This window comes from Trichosurus vulpecula, chromosome 2 (genome assembly GCF_011100635.1).
Source record: "Trichosurus vulpecula isolate mTriVul1 chromosome 2, mTriVul1.pri, whole genome shotgun sequence".
NCBI classification, from domain to species: domain Eukaryota; kingdom Metazoa; phylum Chordata; class Mammalia; order Diprotodontia; family Phalangeridae; genus Trichosurus; species Trichosurus vulpecula.
This window is the reverse complement of record NC_050574.1, coordinates 19,268,017-19,291,462: the sequence shown is the minus strand read 5'-3', so window position 1 is coordinate 19,291,462 and position 23,446 is coordinate 19,268,017. Positions and strand designations below refer to the sequence as shown.

Genomic DNA, 23,446 nt, shown 5'->3' with positions numbered 1-23,446 from the left:
TCATCTTCCAGTGTTTTGGATTTAATTTAAATCCAGCCCATATTGGGAATATGGGTAAGTCTTCCTTCAGCAGTGACACCTGGAAGTGCACCATGTGAGGGTCCCGAGTCAACTGGGTGGGGGGAGGGCACACGTATCCAAGCTGTAGTCACATTTAAACTTTCAAAGGGGGCGAGTTGTCTTTTAACAAGAAATCTGACTCCCCTCCCCCAGAAATGATTGATACACACACAAGGGTAGGTATGTAGAAGCAAACAGAAAATGGCCAAAGTTTGAAAATTATTTAATGACTATGGTTTGCATAGGATGTGATTCACTTGTCAAGGTCTCTCCTTTAATGAAACAGCAGATCCCCAGCAGAGTCCATGGCACAGACAGAACCACTGCACAGTCCACTCTCTCTCCAACCATACAGGTGCAATACTACATTCCACCTCAGCAGACTTCAGGGAGCCCTCACCCCAAAGGCCATTTCGGAAGAGTTTGCCAGTGGTCGAGCTCTCCCCTCATCTGAGAAAGGCCATCAGGGCCACAGGACCTTTGTTTCTCTGGGCACCACAAACTTGGCCATTTCAACCAGTCATCTAATCAAGGTCATTTTAAAGGAAAATCAGCTTCAAAACATACATGATCGAACTTGAGATCAAAATGACCAAGACCAAGTTCTGTCCTGGAAGGTCATGACTTGGTTTCGAAACTAAACAAAACAAAAAACCGAGCTGAAGGTCCCCTGAGCCCCTTCCCCGGGGGTTTTGGACAGAATCTGTTCCTCATTTTCTTGCTATGATAACAGTTAAAAAAGCAGATTGCCATGGAATGACCGTGAAAGGAAGAGGACAGAAGCATGAGGTGGTGATTGGCAGGTGCTTCTGCACGGTGAGCCACAACCTCATCAGGAGGGGGGAAGACAGGAGGCATGTGGGACTGAAAGCCACAAACCAGTAACCTCAGCAAACAATGACTCCTATTACTGGTTCTAAAGAAGGTATAATTCCTACCTGAGGCAGAATTCCCATCTATGAACAAAAGAGCCGTTTAAAGTACATAGAAAGCTTCACAGATATTGGATGTTCTGTGTGATGTGCAAAAGAAACCAAGTAGGGGAACCAGAGAATCACGAACACACCAGACAAAGAAAGGAGAAACAGCTGAGCGCACACACACGAACACCAACACAGCAAGACAGACATTGGTGTGCTGTTCCTGACAGCTCATGCCAGTCCTAGAAAACCAGAGAGGGAGGGGCAGGTCCCAGTCAAATGGCCCAGGGTTACAGCCACAGGTCATGGAGGGCAGGCCTTGTGATGCCATTTCCTACTGATTCCCTGGCAAGACAACGCAGGAGGTTCGGTGACTCCAGGAGGCTCCCACCAACAGGGCCCCCGTTGTTCACTGCTCAAAATTCAGAGCTACAATGGCTTCCATTCATATGGAGAGCAGACAGGCTGCTGGGATGCTCCTTTTTTGCTGGAATACAGTTTTCAAAAAAGCCAGGCTTCCACAATTACCTTGCTTAAATCATATAGAGTAAGACTCTATAAATATAGACACCACTTTTAGGGGACGCTGAAGGCAGCATGGTGTAGTAGGAAGAGATAAACTGGGAGTCTGGAGATCTGGGTTCTAATCCTGCTTCTGCCACTAACTTTGAACAAATCATTTCACTCCTTTGGACCTCCACTGAGTAGGGAAGCCCTAAGGATGTGGAAAGAGCAGTAAACCAGTACAGCATGGAGAGGGGACAGTCGGAAGAGGGAAACAAGCTGTTATCACTGCTAGGCTCCATGCACCATCAGCATAAGCAAACAAGGAACCTGAGCAGAGATGTACAGAGAAACTGAGCCTAATGTTGAAAACGTGCCCTCCCTCCTCCCTCGTCTCTGCTGCCTTCCGCAGACAGACCCTTCTAAGGGGTGTGTGTGTGTGTGTGTGTGTGTGTGTGTGTGTGTGTGTGTGTGTGTGTGTGTGTGTCTATCCATCTATGTGGCACATCTCTCCCACTGCCCACACACACTAGTGAGGCAGGCAGATGGAGACAGAGGGCACCTCCATTAGGCTTTTCTCATGCTGTTCACATGCTCCCAGGTTCTCTAGAGTTCTCAGAGATAACTTTAGATCCGCAGTAGAAAACAAGCGTGCCGTCTGTGCCATGACCGATGCCCAGGGATTCTACAGAGCTCCTCATCATTTTTTGTTTTTCTCTACTTCAAAACTTGCCAAAGCGAGGACTTTGTCCCCAGAACCTGAGGAAGGAAGGAAGCAGATAATGAACAACCCAGGGCTATCTTACAGAGTATGCAGCTTGAGATCTACGGTGCCAGGAGACAGAATCAGCCTGCTTTGGGACAGTGCCCTCCTACACCTCCCTGCACTGACCCTAAACCCATTCCTCTGGCCACAAATAATGCAGCTATGGCTGCAGGAATCTTCACTGTTGGACATGGAAGGAAATAGTCTTCCCGATCTCCAGACATGGGCCACAGAAAAGGAAGAACGCAAGGGAAGTTGTTTAGCCCACTTCACTTTCACAGTGACGTGCTCCTGAATACTGGGAATATGTGCTGGTGAAAAGGCCTCACTTCCAAACAGAAAACAGCAGCCTCTCCAGTAAGGCTGAGAAAGAAGGTAAATGAGATAAGTTTTGAAAGATAACAATCTAGGTGTGATGTTGCCCTTGAGGAAAGGCACTCTGGTTTGCCTCACTATACCTGGAGAGAAAATTGATCAACCCTTGGGCCTTGGAAAGCGGCAGAGACTCACCGAGGTCAGTGGAGACTTTCTCAAACTGGCTGAGGGCCGCGCCTGCATTTGTGGACAGGAAGGCCTCATCGTCGGCAGTTAGCTGTTCAAAGAGGAAAGAAATAGCCTGTGAAGAGGTTGATGTTGTAAGCCCAGGTTTCCAGAGAGTGAGAGACGAGAGAGAGAGAGAGAGAGAGAGAGAGAGAGAGAGAGAGAGAGAGAGAGAGAGAGAGAGAGAGAAAGAGAGAGAGTGTGTGTGTATGTGTGTGTGCGTATGTGTGTGTGTGTGTTCGCATATGTGTGTGTGTGTGTGTGTGCGCGCGTGTGCGCACACACGAGCACGTACATGACTCTGCTTTGGTGCAATGTGAAAGACCTTTGGGAAGCTTCTCCCAGGGGAGCAGCATGGAGATGAGGTCAATGGCTTTGGTGCATGAATCCAGACTTAGCTCTGTGCCTGCTATTCTAGCTCTATGAAATAACCAGGGTGGCCGAGTACAACAGCACCATGTTTTATTGAAACAGCCTGAAATAGACCCATGGCACTGACATTCATTTAGTGCCTCATTTAGGGCCGGTCAGACCTTTGCACTAAATATTGTGGTCCCTGTTACAGAGCTCAGGGAGCTGAGGCTGAGGCCTCCCAACCACTGAAAGCCTAAGGCAAGACTCCAACCCAAGCCTCTCCTGACTCAGTTCAGGTCTAGCACTCACTCCATTAGGAAGGAGCTGAGGGAGGGAATCATTCGCTCTAGAATGTTACCATACAATTTAGTGCCTCTCCCTCTCTTCCTCCTTCTCTCTCTCCCCACTATCTATAGCTATATATTTTTGGAGTAATACTATGGGTGGGTAGCTATTCCTTAATCCAGGGATGGGGAACTTGAGGTGAGGCCACGTGTGGCCCTTTCAGTCCTTAAATGCGGCCCTTTGAATGATTCCAAACTTGACAAAACAAATCCCCTTAATAAAAGGATTTATTCTGTAAAACTAGGACCTTGAAGGCCCATCCCTGCCCTAACCCCTCTATTCCACTGAAGTAAAACTATAGGCAGGAAAACTCTGACAATAAATCTAGCCCTCTGCACAAAGAGCTGACATTTTCCTTTGTGTTAAAAGTACTGAAGCCTGGCATGGTGGTACCTTTTCTCCAAGTTTCCTCAGAGCAGTCAGTATCTCCAGCTTCTGTTGGGTGTATATATCTCTTTCCAGTTTTCCAACCATCAGATCTCTGTCCATCTAAAAGGGATATAAATATAAGGGGGGAATACTCAAGCAGCTTCTTTAAAAACATATTAAAAACACATTTAAAGCATAAAAGTCAAGTTTTCAGTTCTAATTTTTAAAAAACTTTGTGGATAAATTACTTGTGAAGATGAGCTGTTCCAGGGTCAGGGCCTGCACATGGCAGTGACTGATAAAGGTCTGCCCTGCCAGCCCCTTTTGCTGGGTTTCTGCAGAGTAGAGAATTAGCAGACAGAGTGTTGGGGGGGGGGGGGCAACCCCCTCGTTGTACTTGGCTGAAATGTGCTCTCCAGGTCTGACAGGGGCAATTCGGAATCCAATCTCTTGGAATTTATTTCAAACCATTCTAATGACCGAACTTTCTCCAGGTGCCAAAAACTTAACTGGCTTTAGCACCGCAGGTATACTGAAGTCTATAAAACAAGTGGAATACTTCTTGGGGTGTTATTAATTACACTTGTAAAGTTCTTTGGGATTCTTAGATGAGAGATACTGTATAAGTATAAAGTAACACTGTTAATCCCTCACTACTTGAAGTTGCAACAGGGGCTCCATAGGTGAAAAGCTTGTGTACTCTAACCTTAGGGATAGACTAGAGACAGAAGCCATCTTATTACATATGAGATCTGTTGGGTGAGCTTCTGGGGTTTCTCTTCTTTTTGTGAAGTATGAAACATTATTATTAATTTTTTTGAGTCAACTGGGGTTAAGTGACTTGCCCAGGGTCACACAGCTAGTAAGTGCCTGAGGCCACATTTGAACTCAGGTCCTCCTGACTCCAGGACTGGTGCTTTATCCATTATGCCACCTAGCTACCCCAAAGGACATTGTTTTTGAGAGTAAATGTTTAAAAAATTAACTGATAAATTTTGTATTTACATCATCTTTGTTTTCAAATCTTTCCCACCCACCCATCCCACCTTCTTCCCTTTCCAGAGTTTATTTTCAACAGTCACTATTTAAGAAAGTTAATTTTTGGATGGTTTAAGGGGGAGACAAAACACAACAACATATATTTATAAAGTGCCTGATGTGAGCAAAGCATTGTGTCAGGTGGCTAAGGAAGACAGAAAGTTTGACTAAGATATAGTCCCTGCCCTCATGGAGATTACAGATTAGTAAGGGGTTAAGATGTTAAAGGATAAACAGACAGGTAACCCCAGCATCAACAGCTTCTCCCACAGAGACAGAGGTAGCTTCAATACACAAAACCACATGATTATGGCATTACAGAGTTAGAAAACAAAGAACCATGTAAGGACTAAGGAAGAAAATCAGGGTAGGCTTTCTGGAGGAGATAGCATCTGAGGGGGGCATCAAAGGAGCAAAGATCACGAGGGGAACATGTTATTAGACTGGTTAGAAAGTCACTGGCATCAGCTCCAGAGACCTGCTTCTACAGCTGAGAACATCAAAGTGGGGAAATCCCGGGAGTTAGGAGCAGAAATGGACAAACACCAATTACAGATTACACGGACAAAGGGCACACTTTACCTCTGCTAATCTTGTCCGCAGCTGCCCAGGCTGTTTCTTTGCAAACAATCTGATAACCTCTGGCGTTTTAAAGGCCTGGCTGATGGCTGCCTGAATGGCCTGGAAGCACAAGGAGGCACAAAGTCATGACAACATCTATCTCAGAGATGCCCCAATGACCGTGAGAGCCCAGCAGCTCTTGGTCCTAATGCGGGCTCTTTCCCATGGCTCTTCTGCTTGCCTACTAGACACTGCAGAGCTCTTCTCCCAGCGAAGGGGCAGGAGCATCGGGAAGCACGGCCTACCTTGCTTGGTACATACACAGAAATCGGTTGTTATAGGCCAGCCATCTGCACCAATAAAAGCACATGTACACAATTCCATTTCAAACATGCTTCCAAACACCTGAGAAAGCTTACCAGTTGCATCCCACTAAGTTCATCTACCAAAGTCATGTTTCCAGACATAATTTTCTTCAGTGAATCATTGAATTCACCCAGCTGTTCCAAAGTTTCTTTTTTGGTTTCTTCATATTCATCTGCTTCAAGCTCTTCTCTGAAAGAGACATAATGAACCACATCAACGTGCAGGACAACCAAAAGAAAGGTCTCTCTGAGCATCCTTAGTAGACTAGGGAGGCAGCGTGGTGACAAAGGGGTCTGGTCCTATTGGCCACAAGGTGGGGGTGGGGCTTAGGACAACTGGGCTTACTTCTCTGAACCTCAATTTCCTAATCTGTTGAAAAGTGATCATGGATTAGAAAGCATAGGAATAAATGAGGCCCTTTAAAAAAGAATACTTAGTATCTATCTAAAACCAAGAGCAAGCATTATCTGTAATGGGGATAAGCTAGAAGCCTTTCCAATAAGACCAGGGGTGAAGCTAGAATATCCATTATTATTCAATATTGTTCCAGAAAAAGAAATTGAAGGATTCAGAATAGTCAATAAGGCACAAAATTATGATTCTGCAGATGATATGATGATATATTTAGAGAGCTCTAGAGAATCAACTGAAAAACTAGTGAAACAATTAATAACTTTAGTAAAGTCGCAAGATATAAAATAAACCCACATAAATCATTGGCATAGCTATACGTTACCAACAAAACACAGCAAGAAGAGGTAAAAAGAGAAATTTCATTTTAAATAACTTTAAATAACTTTCATATTTAAATAACTTCAGACAGTATAAACTACTTGGGGAATTAATTTGCCAAGACAAATCCAGGGATTATAGGAACATGATAAAACACTTTTCACAAGACAGATCTAAACAACTGGAGAATATTAATTGCTCCTGGGTAGGCCAAGCCTACCCATGATAAAAATGACAATTCTGCCTAAATTAATTTACTTATTCAGTGCCATACCAATCAAACTACCAAAGAATTATTTTACAGAGCTAAAAAAACAACAACAAAATTAATCTGGAAGAATATCAACGGAACAAATTAGAAAAAATATGAAGGAAGGAGGCCTAGCAATATCAGATTTCAAAAACTATATTACAAAGTGGTAATCGATGAAACAATTTGGTACTAGCTAAGAAATGAGTGACTGGTCAGTGGAATATATCAGGTACACAATATACACAGGTAAATGACCAAAGTAATCTAGCATTTGATAAACCCAAAGATCTAAGCTTTGGGGGCAAAATCACCATTTGACAAAATTGTGAGGAAAACTGAAAAGCAGTCTGGCGGAAGTTAAGCACAGACCAACATCTCACACCATATACCAAGATAACATCAAAACAGGCACATGATTTAGATATAAAGGATGATATGAGCAAATTAGGGAAACATGAGAAAATTACCTGTCAGGTCTATGGAGAAGAAAAGATTTTATGGCTAAACAAGCAATATACAGGATCATGGGAAATAAAATGAATAATTTTGATTACATGAAATTAAAAAGAAACAAAACCAATGTAGCCAAAATTAGAAGGAAAGCAGAAAATTGGGAAAAATTATTATAGCAAGTTTCTTTGCTAAAGGCCTCAATTATCAAATATATAGGGAACTGGGCCAAAAGTAGAAAAATAAGAGCCACTCCTCAATTGATAAATGGTCAAAGGATATGAACAGGCAGTTTTCAGAGGAAGAAATAAAAGCTATCAGTAGTCACGTGAAAAAAATGCTCTGAATAATTACTGGAGAAATGCAAATTAAAACAACTCCGAGGTAATACCTTAATACCTCATACCTATCAAATTGGCTAACAAGATAGAAAAAGAAAATAACAAATGCTGGAGGGGATATGGAAAAATTGGGACACTAACGTGCTGTTGGTGGAGCTGTGAACTGGTCCAACCATTCTGGAGAACAATTTGGAACTATGGCCAAAGAGCTATGAAACTATGCATACTCTTTGACCCAGCAATACCACTACTAGGTCTACATGCCAAAAAGAGAGGACCTATGTATACAAAAATATTTGTAGCAGCCCTCTTTGTAGTGGCAAAGAATTGGAAACTGAGGGGCTGCCCATCAATTGGGGAATAACTAACAAGTAGCAGTACATGATTGTGATAGAATACTACTGTGCTGTAAGAAATGACAAGCAGGATGCTTTCAGAAAAACCTGGGAAGACTTACATGAACTGATGCCAAGTGAAATAAGAACCAGAAGCTCACTGTACACAGCGACAGCAATACTGTAATGATGATCAACTGTTAAAGACTTAGCTACTCTGATCAATACAATGATCTAAGACAATTCCAAAGGATTCATGATGAAAATGCTATCCATCTCCAAAGAGAGACCTGATAAACTCTGAGTGAAAACTGAAGCAATTTTTTTTTCCATTTTCTTTCTTTTTCTACCCCTACCCCAGTCCCTTTTGGCAGCATGGCTAATATAGAAATATGTTTTACATGACTTTACATGTACAACGGTATTCTGCTTGCCTTCTCAAAGGGGTGGGGTAGGGGATAATGGGAGGGAGAGAATTTAGAACTCAAAAAAAATGTTAAAAAAAAAAGAAAAAGAATCATAGATTTAGAGGTGGAAGAGACCTTAAAGGTCATCTAGTCTAACACTTTTATTTTTCACAGACAGGGAATGGAGCCCAAAGCGACACAGAGAATTAGTGGCAGAATTAGGTTTTGTGACTTCAAATCCAGCTATCTCTCCAGGGTTGCTGTGAAGATTTGGTGAAATAACACATGAAAATGCTCTCTAAAATACTGTACAAATGACAGCTTTTATTATTAGTATAATAATATCTGATAACTGTAGTACCTAGAGCCAGGGACTGGCTTCTACATCATTACCTGTATAAATGATCATTCAATTCAAATACTGTGTTGCAAGAAATGATGAAGGAGAGGGTTTCAGAGAAACGTGGAAAGACTTCTATGAACTAATGTAGGATAGAGTGAGCAGAACCAGAACATAATTTATATAACAGCAATGTTGTGGAGATAATCAACTCTGACAGATTTAGGAACTCTGGTCAGTGTAATGACTGACCCAATTCCAGATGAACATGCTGCCCACCTCTTGCTAGAGAAGGGATGGACTCAGAGGGCTGATTGAGAAATATGTTTTTAGACATGGCCTGTTTTGCTTGACTCTACATATTTGTAACAAGGAGTGTGTTTTTCTTGCTTTCTCAATCAGGGGGTAGGAGGGAGAGAACAAGGGTCTAAAAATAAAATAAAATTTAATCTTAAAAAAAGATTGTTGGGGGGCGGAGCCAAGATGGCAGCTGGAAAGCTGGGACTTGTGTGAGCTCCCTGCCAAGTTCCTCCAAAAACCTATAAAAAATGGCTCTGAACAAATTCTAGAACTGCAGAACCCACAAAATAGCAGAGGGAAGCACGGCTCCAGTCCAGGACAGCCTGGATGGTCGCTGGGTGAAGTCTATCGCGCACGGAGCTGGGAGCGGAGCCTAGCGTGGGCTGCACGGACCAACCAGACCAGGCCCTAGTGCCCTGAATCAGTGAGCTGTGGCTGTTATCAGACTTCTCAACTCACAAATACCAAAGACAACAGAGAAGGTTGCAGAGAGTAAAAGGAGTTAGCAGGTTCAGCCACCACAGGGGGTGGGGAGGGAAGGGGGCAGCAGAGGTGGGGTAGCTACAGAACTACAGCTGCAGTTGCTTCCAGCCCCAGGCCCACCTGGTGGGAGGAATTAAGTGGCAGATCAGAGAAGGAGTGCAGAGCCTGCTTAAGATCTGAGTCAGGTCCGGGTTGGAGGTTCTTGGGGAAGGAGGAGTGCTGGTGTGGCAGAGCTGGCTGTATAGAAATAGCTCTGAAAACAACAGCGCATCCCCTCAAGCTTGGAACAAAGTACTCTTTACTCTACAAGCAGTCATACCCCAACAAAAAACCCAAGGGTCAAGTAAGTTGGCTGGGAACATGGCCAGGCAGCGAAAATGGACTCAGATTCAGTCTCAGACTTTGGAATCTTTCTTTGGTGACAAAGAAGACCAAAACATACAGCCAGAAGAAGTCAACAAAGTCAAAGAGCCTACATCAAAAGCTTCCAATAAAAACATGAACTGGTCTCAGGCCATGGAAGAGCTCAAAAAGGATTTGGAAAAGCAAATTAGAGAAATAGAGGAAAAATTGGGAAGAGGAATGAGAAGGATGCAAGAAAACCATTAAAAACAAGTCAATGACGTTCTAAAGGAGACCCAAAAAAATACAGAAAAAAATACTGAGGAAAGTAACATCTTAAAAAATCGACTAATTCAAATGGCAAAAGGGCTCCAAAAAACCAATGAGGAGAAGAATGCCTTGAAAGGCAGAATTAGCCAAATGGAAAAGGAGGTCCAAAAGACCACTGAAGAAAATACCACCTTAAAAATTTAGATTGGGGCAAGTAGAAGCTAGCAACTTTATGAGAAATCAAGATATTATTTTTTTTAAATGCAATTTATTTATTTAACATATTTGGTTTTCAGCATTGATTTTCACAACATTTTGAATTACAAATTTTCTCCCCATTTCTACCCTCCCCCCCACTCCAAGATGGCTTATATTCTGGTTGCCCTGTTCCCCAGTCAGCCCTCCCCTCTATCACCCCCCTCCCCTCTCATCCCCTTTTCCCTTCCTTTCTTGTAGGGCAGGATAAATTTCTACGCCCCATTGCCTGTGTATCTTATTTTTTAGTTGCATGCAAAAACTTTTTTTGTTTTTGAACATCTGATTTTAAAACTTTGAGTTCCAAATTCTCTTTCCTCTTCCCTTCCCACCCACCCTCCCTAAGAAGTCAAGCACTTCAACCTAGGCCACACATGTATTATTATGTATAACCCTTCCACAATACTCATGTTGTGAAAGGCTAACTACATTTTGCTCCTTCCCAACCCATCCCGCTTTATTGAATTTTCTCCCTTGACCCTGTCCCCTTTCCAAAGTGTTTGTTTTGATTACCTCCACCCCCATCTGCCCTCCCCTCCATCATCCCCCCTGCCTTTTATTTTTTTTTTATCTTCCTCCCTCTTCTTTCCTGTGGGGTAAGATACCCAACTGAGTATGTATGGTATTCCCCCTCAGGCCAAATCTGATGAGAGCAAGGTTCACTCATTCCCCCCTCACCTGCCCTCTCCCCTCCTCCCCCAGAACTGCTTCCTCTTGCCAGCTTTATGCGAGATAATCCACCCCATTCTATCTCTCCCTATCTCCCTCTCTCAGTATGTTGCTCTCTCATCCCTTAATTTCATTTTATTTCTTTTAGCTATCTTCCCTTCATCTTCAACTCACCCTGTGTCTGCTCTCTCTTTTACATATATATATATAAACACACACATATATATATATACACATACATACACATACACATAGATATATACATACATACACATTCACTTATATATATACTTAAACATATACACACACACACACACACACACACACACATATATATATACACATATGCATATTCCCTTCAACTACCCTAATACTGAGGTCTCATGAATCATACTCATCATCTTTCCATGTAGGAATGTAAACAAAACAGTTCAACTTTAGTAAGTCCCTTGCAATTTCCGTTTCTTGATTACCTTTTCATGCTTCTCTTGATTCTTGTGTTTGAAAGTCAAATTTTCTATTCAGTTCTGGTCTTTTCACTGAGAAAGCTTGAAAGTCCTCTATTTTATTGAAACTCCATATTTTGCCTTGGAACATGATACTCAGTTTTGCTGGGTAGGTGATTCTAGGTTTTAATCCTAGCTCCATTGACCTCCGGAATATCGCATTCCAAGCCCTTCGATCTCTTAATGTAGAAGCTGCCAGATCTTGGGTTATTCTGATTGGGTTTCCACAATACTCAAATTGTTTCTTTCTGGCTGCTTGCAGTATTTTCTCCTTGATCTGGGAGCTCTGGAATTTGGCAACAATATTCCTAGGAGATTTCTTTTTGGGATCTATTTGAGGAGGCGATCGATGGATTCTTTCAAATTCTATTTTGCCCTGTGGCTCTAGAATATCAGGGCAGTTCTCCTTGATAATTTCCTGAAAGATGGTATCTAGGCTCTTTTTTTGATCATGGCTTTCAGGTAGTCCAATAATTTTTAAATTATCTCTCCTGGATCTATTTTCCAGGTCAGTGGTTTTTCCAAGGAGATATTTCACATTGTCTTCCATTTTTTCATTCCTCTGGTTCTGTTTTATAATATCCTGATTTCTCATGAAGTCACTAGCTTCCACTTGCTCCAATCTAATTTTTAAAGTAGTATTTTCTTCAGTGGTCTTTTGGACCTCCTTTTCCATTTGGCTAATTCTGCCTTTCAAGGCATTCTTCTCCTCATTGGCTTTTTGGAGCTCTTTTGCCATTTGGGTTAGTCTATTTTTTAAGGTGTTGTTTTCTTCAGTGTATTTTTCAGTATTTTTTTGGGTCTCCTTTAGCAAGTCATTGACTTGTTTTTCATGGTTTTCTCGCATCCTTCTCATTTCTCTTCCCAATTTTTCCTCTACTTCTCTAACTTGCTTTTCCAAATCCTTTTTGAGTTCTTCTATGGCCTGGGGCCAGTTCATGTTTTTCTTGGAGGCTTTGGTTGTAGGCTCTATGACTTTGTTGTCTTCTTTAGGCTGTATGTTTTGGTCTTCTTTGTCACCAAAGAAAGAATCCAAAGTCTGAGACTGAATCTGGGCGCGTTTTCGCTGCCTGGCCATATTCCCAACCAACTAACTTGACCCTTGAGTTTTTCAGTGGGGTATGACTGCTTGTAGACTAACGAGTTCTATGTTCTACGTTTGGGGGGGAGGTGCCAGCTCTGTCAGAGCCGCACTCCTCCTTCCCCAAGGACCCCCAGTCCAGACTGGGCTTAGATCTTCAGCAGGCTGTTGCACTCCTGCTCTGATCTGCCACTTAATTCCTCCCACCAGGTGGGCCTGGAGCCGGAAGTAACAACAGCTGTAGCTGCCCCACCTCCGCTGCCCCCGGGGCTGGAAGCCGAACCACGAACTCCTTCCACTCCCGCAGCTTTTCCCACTAACCTTCTCCGCAGTCTTTGGTGTTTGTGGGTCGAGGAGTCTGGTAACTGCCGCAGCTCACATATTCAGGGCGCTAGGGCCCCCTCCGCCCGGCTTCTGGTCTGGATCGTCCACGCCGCTCAGGCTGGGCTCTGCTCCACTCCGTTCCCAGCTCCCAGCTCCGTGTGGAATAGACCTCACCCAGAGACCATTCAGGCTGTCCTGGGCTGGAGCCCTGCTTCCCTCTGCTGTTCTGTGGGTTCTGCCATCCTAGAATTGGTTCAGAGCCATTTTTATAGGTTTTTGGAGGGACTCGGGTACGGAGCTCACTCTAGTCCGTGCTTACCAGCCGCCATCTTCGAAATCAAGATATTATAAAACAGAACCAAAGGAATGAAAAAGTGGAAGACAATGTGAAATATCTCATTGGAAAAAAGATCCAGGAGAGATAATTTAAAAATTATTGGACTACCTGAAAGCCATGATCAAAAAAAGAACTGCTCTGATATTCTAGAGCCAGAGGGTAAAATAGAAATTGAAAGAATCCACAGATCACCTCCTCAAAAAGATCCCAAAAGGAGAACTCCTAGGAATGTTGCCACCAAATTCCAAAGCTCCCAGATCAAGCAGAAAATACTGCAAGCATCCAGAAAGAAACAATTTGAGTACTGTGGAAACACAATCAGAATAACACAAGATCTAGCAGCTTCTACATTAAGGGATCGAAGGGCTTGGAATATGATATTCCGGAGGTCAATGGAGCTAGAATTAAAACCAAGAATCACCTACCCAGCAAAACTGAGTATCATGCTCCAAGGTGAAACATGGATTTTCAATAAAATAGAGGACTTTCAAGCTTTCTCAGTGAAAAGACCAGAGCTGAATAGAAAATCTGACTTTCAAACACAAGAATCAAGAGACGCATGAAAAGGTAAACAAGAAAAAGAAATCATAAGGGACTTACTAAAGTGGAACTATTTTGTTTACATTCCTACATGGAAAGATGATGTGTATGATTCATGAGACCTCAGTATTAGGGTAGCTGAAGGGAATATGCATATATGTGTGTGTATGTGTGTGTGTGTGTGTGTGTATGTATATATGTATGTGTGTATATATATAGACAGAGGGCACAGGGTGAGTTGAATATGAAGGGATGATATCTAAAAAAAATAAAATCAAATTAAGGGATGAGAGAGGACTATATTCAGAGAGGGAAGAAGGGAGAGATAGAATGGGGTAAATTATCTCACATAAAAGTGGCAAGAAAAAGCAGTTCTGTAGGAAGGGAAGAGGAGGCAGGTGAGAGGGAATGAGTAAATCTTGCTCTCATTGGATTTGACCTGAGGAGGGAATACCATACACACTCAATTGGGTATCTTACCCCACAGGAAAGAAGGAGGAAGAAGATAAAAAAGGGGGGATGATAGAAGGGAGGGCAGATGGGGGAGGAGATATTCAAAAGCAAACACTTTCAAAAAGGGACAGGGTCAAGGGAGAAAATCCAATCAAGGGTGATAGGTTAGGAAGGAGCAAAATATAGTCAGTCTTTCACAACATGAGTATTGTGGAAGGGTTTTACATAATGATACACATGTGGCCTATGCTGAATTGCTTGCCTTCTTAGGGAGGGTGGGTGGAAAGCAAAGAGGGCAGAGAATTTGGAACTCAAAGTTTTAAAAACAGATGTTGAAAAACAAAAAAAAAATAGTTTTTGCATCAACTAGGAAATAAGATACACAGGCAATGGGGCACAGAAATTTATCTTGCCCTACAAGAAAGGAAGGGAAAATGGGATGGGAGGGGAGTGGGGTGACAGAGGGGAGGTCTGACTGGGGAACAGGACAACCAGAATATATGCCATCTTGTAGTGGGGGGGAGGGTAGAAATGGGGAGAAAATTCGTAATTCAAACTCTTGTGAAAATCAATGTTGAAAACTAAATATATTAAATAAATTAAATAAATTTTAAAAAAAAGAAAAAAAATTGTTCAATTCAACAACTATTTAAGCACCCATTGAGAGTGCTAGGCCAGAGGAAACTAGAACATGTGGATAAAAAGCAGTCACGGCCCTAACGGTGCAGACCATCTAGGGGAAGGATATGACACAGACACAGGTAACCAGAGCACAATGTATCTGAAAGGGACGAAGGGTTGTTATGTGAGATCCCAGGGGAAGAGTTAGAGTCACAGAGGACAATCAGCAAAAACTTCCTGAAGGAGCTGGCGTTGGAAGTGGGCTTCATAAGAAGTACAGAACTTCAGGAAGCAAAGACTCAGGAGGGAAGGATTTGGAGGCCTAGAGAAGAGCATGAAAGGGGATGACGGAGGGGTCTGCACTAAGTTTAAATGGAAACAGAGCTTCTGGGAGCTGGAGATGAGGAGGCATGGCTTGGACGAGAATGCACAGAGCAGCAGGTGAATGCTGAGTTCAGAAAACAGTGACTGTCCAGTCTGGCTGGAATGCAGAGTGCTATGAAATAAAGCTAGAAAGTTTGTTGGGAGCCAGGCTGTGGAGGGCCTTCAATGCCACATGAAGTAGCTTGTACTGTGTCCTCTGGGCAATGGGGAGTCACTGAACATCTGTTAGCATTGTGTGGAAAATGGACTGCCCAGAAATGATGTAAGCAGAGAAACCAACGAGAAGGCTGCTGTCGTATTTCAAGTAAGAAAACAAGAAGGGCCTGAACTTGGGTGGTGGGTGTTTCACAGATGACACACAGGGAGGCAATGGAGTTTTTGGACTCCAGTCTCTAATAGGTTCACTCTTGATCTGGTCAGACAGGAAGGACAGGAAGACAGCTTCGGAGGGGTTAATAATCTTACTTTATTCTAATCTAGTCTTCTCAAAAAGGTTACTGATAATGGGAGCACCAACTCCTATTGCATTCCCTAAGCATCCATCTTGCAGGGGCCGACAAGAAGGTGGGGCAACTACCCCTACATCTCAATGGGGTCAATGGAGACAGGCACAGCATTCCAGCTTGTACACTCCCCTAAATTCCCTCAAGTCTCAATGGGGGCTAGTTGAGGCAGGTACATACATTCCTCTACACATGACCCAAATCCCAAAGGGGTTCCCCACTTGCTCTATAGGGCAACAGACAGAAAGCATCTTGCCAACATTAAGCTCACAGGTTAACTTTAGCAATATCATCATTCTGCACAAATGTAGTACATATCAATTATGTCACTCACCCCCATATCTCACGGCACAGCCTCAGTGGGACTGCCAATCACTATGATTCTAGGAATTACTATCTAGGATCCTTGGGGCTGTTCTGGGAGTTATTATCTAACACCTGGAAACCAGGCACTGCCATGGCCATGGATCCTGAGAAACTGAACTCTAAAAGGATAACACAATCCTCCTTACTTACAGTGGGTCTGTAGGGAGAGAAGGGGAATAGGAGATGCGGGGGAAGAATTAATAAGACTCAGCAAATGATTAGATGGAGTCAGTATTATCAACCTGGGTGACTGGGAGGATGTCGGTACCCTCGAAAGCAACAGGGAAGTCTGAAGAGGGCAAGTTCAAGGTTGAAGATTACTTCCACAGGGGGCGAGGCCAAGATGGCGGAGTGAAGATGACTTCTACTCTGGGCCTACTGAGCTGAGATTTCTACAGGAGACACACCCAGCAGTTCCCCATTCAGTCTGGGGAAGAGTTCAGGAAGGAGTGGTTCTCTCTCTCACTTTTTTTTTTGGAGGGGGGAAGGCAGGGTAATTGGGGTTAAGTGACTTGCCCAAGGTCACACAGCTACCAAGTGTGTCAAGTGTCTGAGGCCAGAGTTGAAGTCAGATCCTCCTGACTCTAGGGCTGGTGCTCTACTCAAGGAGTGGTTCTTCAGAGAGGTGATGATTCAAGCCATAGGAGTCAAAGAGATGACAAAGATTATCAGTAACCGACCTAAATATCTGAATGGTATCATTACTGAAGGTGGAGCTTTTCTATCACAGTGACAAATAGCTGAGACCTCTTGGCTCTGGAAGTTCCCTTCGCTCCTCGACTTCTCACATTACAAGCATCCCACACCCTTGCCCCTCCACTTCTTATTCCTCCCAGAGCCTCCATTAAAAAGAAGACACCTGGGCCAGTCCCAGCTTCATTGCTGACTCTCTGGACTTTCTCTACTATGTCCCTGATCAGGTACCATGAGCCTCCCCTCAAGTAGCTGACAGTCTAGTTTGGGGAGCTAAGACTTTTTTTTTTCCCATTGTAATAATGTAACATCTTGTTAACACTACCTGCATTCTTCCAGATCTTGTAACTGTTGCATCAGTCTGTCCAACTGTTCTTCTAAGTTCTGTTTCAATTTACTTGTCTCTGTCTTTCCTCTAGAAGCCATTTTAGTTTTTTCATAGAAAGGTGAGTAAACGTACCTAGAAAACGAGAACAGAGTTGATCAGAGTAACCTTATGTATGAATTACATTTAAAATCAGCTGATCCCTGTTGTTGTTTATGGGAAATAAAAGTTGCAAAGAGTGAATCAAGAAGAACATAAATTGGGATGCTCGAATACCAGAGGCAAAAATAAGCCCCACCCACGAAAAAAAGAGATTGAGATGCCAGGTTTTATAAAATAACAGAATTGATAAACTGGCTTGGCTCAGTTTATACAAACTGAATTTATGTACACTCAAGGTACTCATTGCATAAAACAAGGCACACAAAATACCAATTCATAAATAACTGATCAAAGGACCTCCTGTGTTCCTATGCATGAGAGGCCCTCAGAAAAATCTGGAGCTTGAATGGGCTTGAGAGTCCATTTATTCCAACCCATTCATTTTACATGTAGAGAATCTCAGACGCACATTAAGTGACATGTCCAAAGTCATTCTGGAAATGACAGAGTTCAGCTCAATAGGCCTTTGGTAGGTGGTTTAGAAATGGGAACTCAAATCAAGAGACTTGACTCAAGGTTATTCTGAAGTTTATAATTAAAAATCTATTTTTTCTACTCTAGCTTTTAAAAATTTCCTTTAGAGCAAGAAGCTCCTGCACAGAATGTGAATGAGGACAATCTCGGTCAAACCTACACAGAAAGATTAGAGCTACATATGGTACTTAGTCTGTTATGTCTAGAAATGCACACTTTCTATTCTATTTGTGGATATTAATGAATTACTGAATGAAACAGAAAGTCTGGATAAGAGGTATAATGGATCAATACGTGAATTTCCTGAATCAATTTCAGGACTTTCTTTGGAAGCCCCTCAACAATTATTTATCCAATAGTCCCTATCATTATTATTATTATTGGATTAAATGATGAAACATTTCTGACCTAGACTAACTCAGAAGAAAGCAATTCAAGGGCACCCCCTAGTACTCAGTGAAAGCATTACAACTTTCACCAGAACCCTGAGATTGCCTTTCTGAGCGAAAGCATCACAGCTGCCTAAGTCTCAGTCCTAGGCTTACTGGCTTCATTTGAAACTGAGGCCCTGAGAAATTATCCCTAAGGACCTCGGGAGCCTGACCACTCACTTCCAAGCCTGTCAGTTTGTTTTTGTTTTCTGGGCAGCCTCCCTCTGGGGCCAACAAATGGAAGCCTTTCATTAAATAGACCTTGGTGGTTACTCTTCCAGGTTGTACTGAATCCAGCTGAAGTTGGACTCCAAGGTCTCTAAGGGCCTTTCCCACTCTGGGATGATGGAAGAAGTGGGGAAGGGTTAACTTGAGTACAAGGGATTTGGATGAATAACCACCACCATTTAAGGGCCTACTTCAACACACTATGCTAGGCAGGCACCGGAGGCTTTAAAACAGGGTGGGGAACCTTTGGGCTGGAGGTCACATGTTTGTTTTGTGAAGTCTGGATTCAGTCAAAGGGCTGCACTTGAAACCTAGAGGGCCACATGTAGCCTCGAGGCTGCAGGTCCCCCACCCCTGCTTTAGAAAGTACCTAAGCCTGAAAGTAGTGACAGTGTTCAATGCACTAGAACGCTAAAACAAAGTTGTATGTAGGGGGGTGGTGGGTGGTTATTAATGATCGGGGAAGGCTTCCAGAAGAAGGCAGCATTTTGGCTGGGCTTGAAAAGGTGCTTTGACAGGCAAAGAAGGAAAGAGGGCACAGGATGTAAGCAAAGGCAAAAGGAGAAAGAAGATCATTCTCTGGTTTTACTGTAAGAGTGCTACACTAGAATCAGTCAATCAGTAAACATTTATTAAGGGCCTATCATGTGCCAGGCCCTGTGTTAGGGAAACCACTAAGAAAATGGGACAATTCCTACCCTCAAGGAGCTCACATACTACTGGGGGAGGAGGGTGGGGGAGAGGACATTTTTGCATTTAGGACCCGGCAGGGAGCCATAAACAGGGCAAATCAGGAAACGCCTCTTGAAGGAGGCAGCACTGAAACCTGAAGGGAGTTGGGAGGAGTGAGAAAGCAGAGCACCTGAGTCCCAAGGCCAAGGCACAGAGAAAGGAGAGAAGATGGCAGTTGCCAAACAAACAGCAAGGAGACGAGCTTGGCTGGAAGGTCAGGGACCTGTAATTGGCTTGGGTCAGGCTGTGAGGCAATGGGGAGCCAGTGAAGTGGCACAGTCAGAGCTGAATCTTAGGAACATCAATCTGGCAGCTTGCGAGGAGGATGGAGAGACCAATGAGGAAGCTACTGTAAGGTGCCAGGAGAGGAGTGCTAAAGGGGTCCTGGACAAGAATGGCTGTGCTGAGCGTAAAGAAAAAGGGCCAGATGGGAGAAATGTTAAGAGGGTGCAATGTATACGACCTGGCAGCTGATTAGATCTGAGGGTGTAGATTTAGGGATAAAGCAGAGGTTACAAACCACAATGACTGTCAGGACCGTGGTCCCAACCATAGGAATAAGCCAGTCAGGACAAAGGGCAGGTTTGGGGAAAAGAAAACAAGATGTTTTGGACATGACTTTGAGAAACCTGGGATGGCACCTGCGGGGGGATGAGTCCAGCAGGCAGCTAGAGAGGAAGGACTAGAGCTCAGGAGAGAGAAGGCGGCTGAATGTGCAGCAATGGGAGGCAGAAGCACAGAGGTGGCAGCTAGCTTCATGAGGAAATCACCAAGAGAGAAAGCACACAGGAAGGGGTCCAGGGTACAGCCACAGGGGCCAGGAACTGGATAATGGGGCTGCAAAGAATATTAAAGATTGGTCAGAAAGAGAGGAAGAGAACCAAAAACCCAGGGAAGAGGGCTCAGGAGTCAGGCATAGTCATCCGGGTCAAATGTCCGAGAGACGACAAGAACAAAGAGGACTGAGAAAAGGTCACTAGGGAGAGAGACAGAGGGAGAGAGAGAAGTGGTGACCTCGAAGACTAATCAGTCAATAAGCATTTATTAGCACCTGTTTACAGCTGATTAGTTGCATCCAACTCTCTGTGACCCCATTTGGGATTTTCACAGCAAAGATATCGGGATGCTCTGCCATTTCCTTCCCCAGCTCATTTTACAGATGAGGAAACTGAGGCCAACAGGGGGGTTAAGTGACTTGCCCAGGGTCTCACAGCCAGTAAGCATCTGAGGCCGGATTTAAACTCAGGTCCTCCTGAGTCCAGGGCTAGTGCTCTAACCACTGCACCACATAGCTGCTCCTACTATGTGTCATACATCTTGCTTCATGGGTATACAGAGACAAAAGGAAAACAATCTTTGCTCTCAAGGACCTTTTCCTGGGGCGACATCATAAGCACATCCAGACAGGTACAAAATACATGCAAAATAGGAAAGGCACCAGCAGCTTGGGGGCATAAAGGTCTCCGGTAGAAGGTGGCCCTTGGTTTTAGTCTTGAATAAAGCAATGATTTTAAGAGGCAGAAGTGAGGAAAGAGGAAAAAACAAGCTGACACCTAGGCATGGGGGACAGCCAGTGTGAAGGTCTGCAGTGAGAAGGGCCAGAGAGTGTTCTGGGTGGCTGGACCGACCACAGAGTATGTAAACTGTCTGGAAAGGTCAGAAGGGCTTTAAATGCCAAAAGGGGTTTATATCTGATCCCAGAGGTCAGAGGGAGCCAAGGCAATCTGTTGAGAAGGGAAGTGAAATGGCCAAATCTGTAATTCAGAAAACTTAGTATCTCCCGGCAAACAACAGGCACTTGAGTCAAAATCATCATGCAAAACTGAGTCACTTCTTAAGCGATTTGTACAAAAGGAGGAAGTATCTGAGAACTGGAGGGTAAGATTCTGAGGGGCTGGATTTAAGAGGCTGGAGAGAGCCTGACCACACCTCTGGGGAGCAAAGCACTCTAGGCAGCAATGAAGGGAGACAGTGAGGAGAGCTCTATCAATGCCTTAGACTCAGGCTGAGCTAAGTCTCAAGAAAAGGGCAGTTCCTTCCCCATATTACCCTGCCCTCCAACACCATCTATCCAAAGACATAATACAATCTACCATTTAGTTACCCAAACGTTTCTAGTGAACTGAATTTTGCCTCAAACACAAAGAGGTGAGGGGTGAACTAGAGGGAGATAAAAATATAAGATTAGACAAAAAATTCAAAACACTGTTGAGGTGTTGGGAATTTTCCTAATTAAGTACTCAGGGACATTGTGACTTAACTCATTACTTTCCATTTAAAACAAACTACCTAAAGTTAAACAGGAGAAAATCAAGTGGACCTTAAGGAATTACTATACTGACCACTCAGTTTAAAAGGAACTAATTGATAGACAAAACTCAGCTTTCTCCCACAGGCTACTTCCTCTCAAACATTGCCTAGCATCTGCCTTGTATTCATCTATGAACCACTCAGCTCTCTCATTAAAACCTCAGTCCCTTGAAGGCAGGCCAGGCTGTGTCTGCGCTTTCTTTGTATCCTCAGCTCAGTGCTCATCACCCACTTGGCTGGACCCTCTAACCTCCTCTATCAGGAAAGGGGGAACCTGGAGCCATCCGGGAAGAGGACAAAGAAATAAGGGATCCAAGGACATGAGGTAAAACTGAATGCCTTAAGCAGAGTTCAGGTTCTGAGGGAGGAAAGTGAGACCATAGCACAAGTCTGGGGAAAGCAGGGGGTCGTTCAAGGCTGCGATGGAGGCTGAAAAAAAAGTCTGGATGGACATGGAAAAGGAAGAGATAAGGAGCCAGGTGGCCGACAGCTGTGCGGACTCTTGTGGTTCCTTCCTGCTCTGAATCTTAGGTCTTACCCAACGTAGGTGGGCCCGAAGCCAGCAGGGGAATCCGTGGCTGAGCTGCGCTCCTCCTTTTAGGGGACACTGCACCTCCTCTCCTACCCCATATAAAGGTGAGGCCTCTTTCTTCTATCTTAGCAATAATTGTGATAATAATGATGATAAGGAAGAGGAGGATACCTAACATTTATTTAACTTCATCTGTGCCAGTCCCTGTGCTAAGCTGTTTACAAAGATCATTTCAGTTGCTCCTCATAGTAACAGCTAACATTTATGTGGCTCTTACTCTACTCCAGGGCAGCTGGGTGGCTCAGTGCATAGAGCTTGGAGTCCGGAAGACTCCTCTTTCCAAGTTCAAATCCGGCCTCCGACAGTTAGCATCTGTGTGACCCTGGGCAAGTCACTTCACCCTGTCTGCCTCGGTGTCCTCATCTGTAAAATGAGCTGAAGAAGGAAATGGCAACCGGCTCCTAGAAAAGCCCAAACGGGGTCACCAAGAGTTGACTGAGCACCAACACTGCGCTGGCGCTTAATTGCTCAGCTGATCCTCACAACAATCCTAGGAGGCAAGCAACGTTCTGAGCCCCATTTTGCAGACGAGGAGACTGAGGAGGGAGCAGGTGAAGTGACTTGCCCAGGGTCACACAGCTGACCCCAGGGGCTGGAGGAGACCCCCGAGCACTGTTCCGCAAATGTTAAAACGAAGCTTCCCCCCCAGACACTAAGTGGCAGGGCCTGGAGTCAAGAGCAGGTTCTCCGACTCGAGACAAAAACAAGTATTAAGCGCCACCTGTGTGCGACGCTCCGTGCCAGGGGCATAACAACGAAAATAAGACTTACATGGGGAATACTGCCCGCAACCCCAACTGTACTACAAGGAACAGGGAGGAAGGGGCAGAGGGGGCGGCGCCTCAGGCACAGGCGCCAGCCCGGGTAAAAGGCGCGGAGATGGGAGGCGGAATGTGGAGTGGGGAAATGGGCCCTGCGGGTTCTCCCGCCGTCCCCCGAAGGTTCTGCCTCGGACCACACGGAGGACAGGTACTGCGCCGGGAATGGGTCAGGGCCAGGGGCACCGGGGGAACTGGGCGCCCGGCTGCTGGGCCATTCAGCCAACCCCGGCCCCGCCTACCTGAAGGCTCCAACCCGACGGCCACCAGAGCGGGAAGGCAGGCCCAGGCAGGACCCCGCTTTTTCCTGCGCGTGCGCGATGACGCACTTCCGGCGGGGCAGCCAATGAGCGGGAGCACCGCCCCCACCCCCGCGCTGCGGTTATGCTGAGGTAAACCGCCTCGGGGCCCTAGAGCCGAAGCCAGAGCTACGTAGAGCCGCCGCCACAGCCGCAGCCGCCGCCGCCGCCGCCGCAGCAGCCGAGGTGAGACCGACCATGTTGAGGAGGTGCCTCCTTCTGAGCCCGGATGTGAGGCCGAGCCCCCGTCCAATCAGCAGCGGGGCT

At 44.6% G+C, this 23,446-nt stretch overlaps 1 protein-coding gene across 1 annotated transcript; it reads right to left on the bottom strand.

The window, feature by feature from the left end:
• Positions 1-262: 262 nt before the first annotated feature.
• LZIC (leucine zipper and CTNNBIP1 domain containing) lies at positions 263-23,446 on the bottom strand. The gene is made up of 7 exons (XM_036744973.1): positions 23,123-23,446; positions 17,134-17,268; positions 5,877-6,012; positions 5,479-5,577; positions 3,883-3,978; positions 2,761-2,842; positions 263-2,243 (listed from the first exon to the last, which is right to left on the bottom strand). The coding sequence occupies exons 2-7, from the start codon at positions 17,232-17,234 to the stop codon at positions 2,185-2,187; spliced, it is 573 nt and encodes a 190-aa protein (XP_036600868.1). The 5' UTR covers positions 17,235-17,268; positions 23,123-23,446; the 3' UTR covers positions 263-2,184.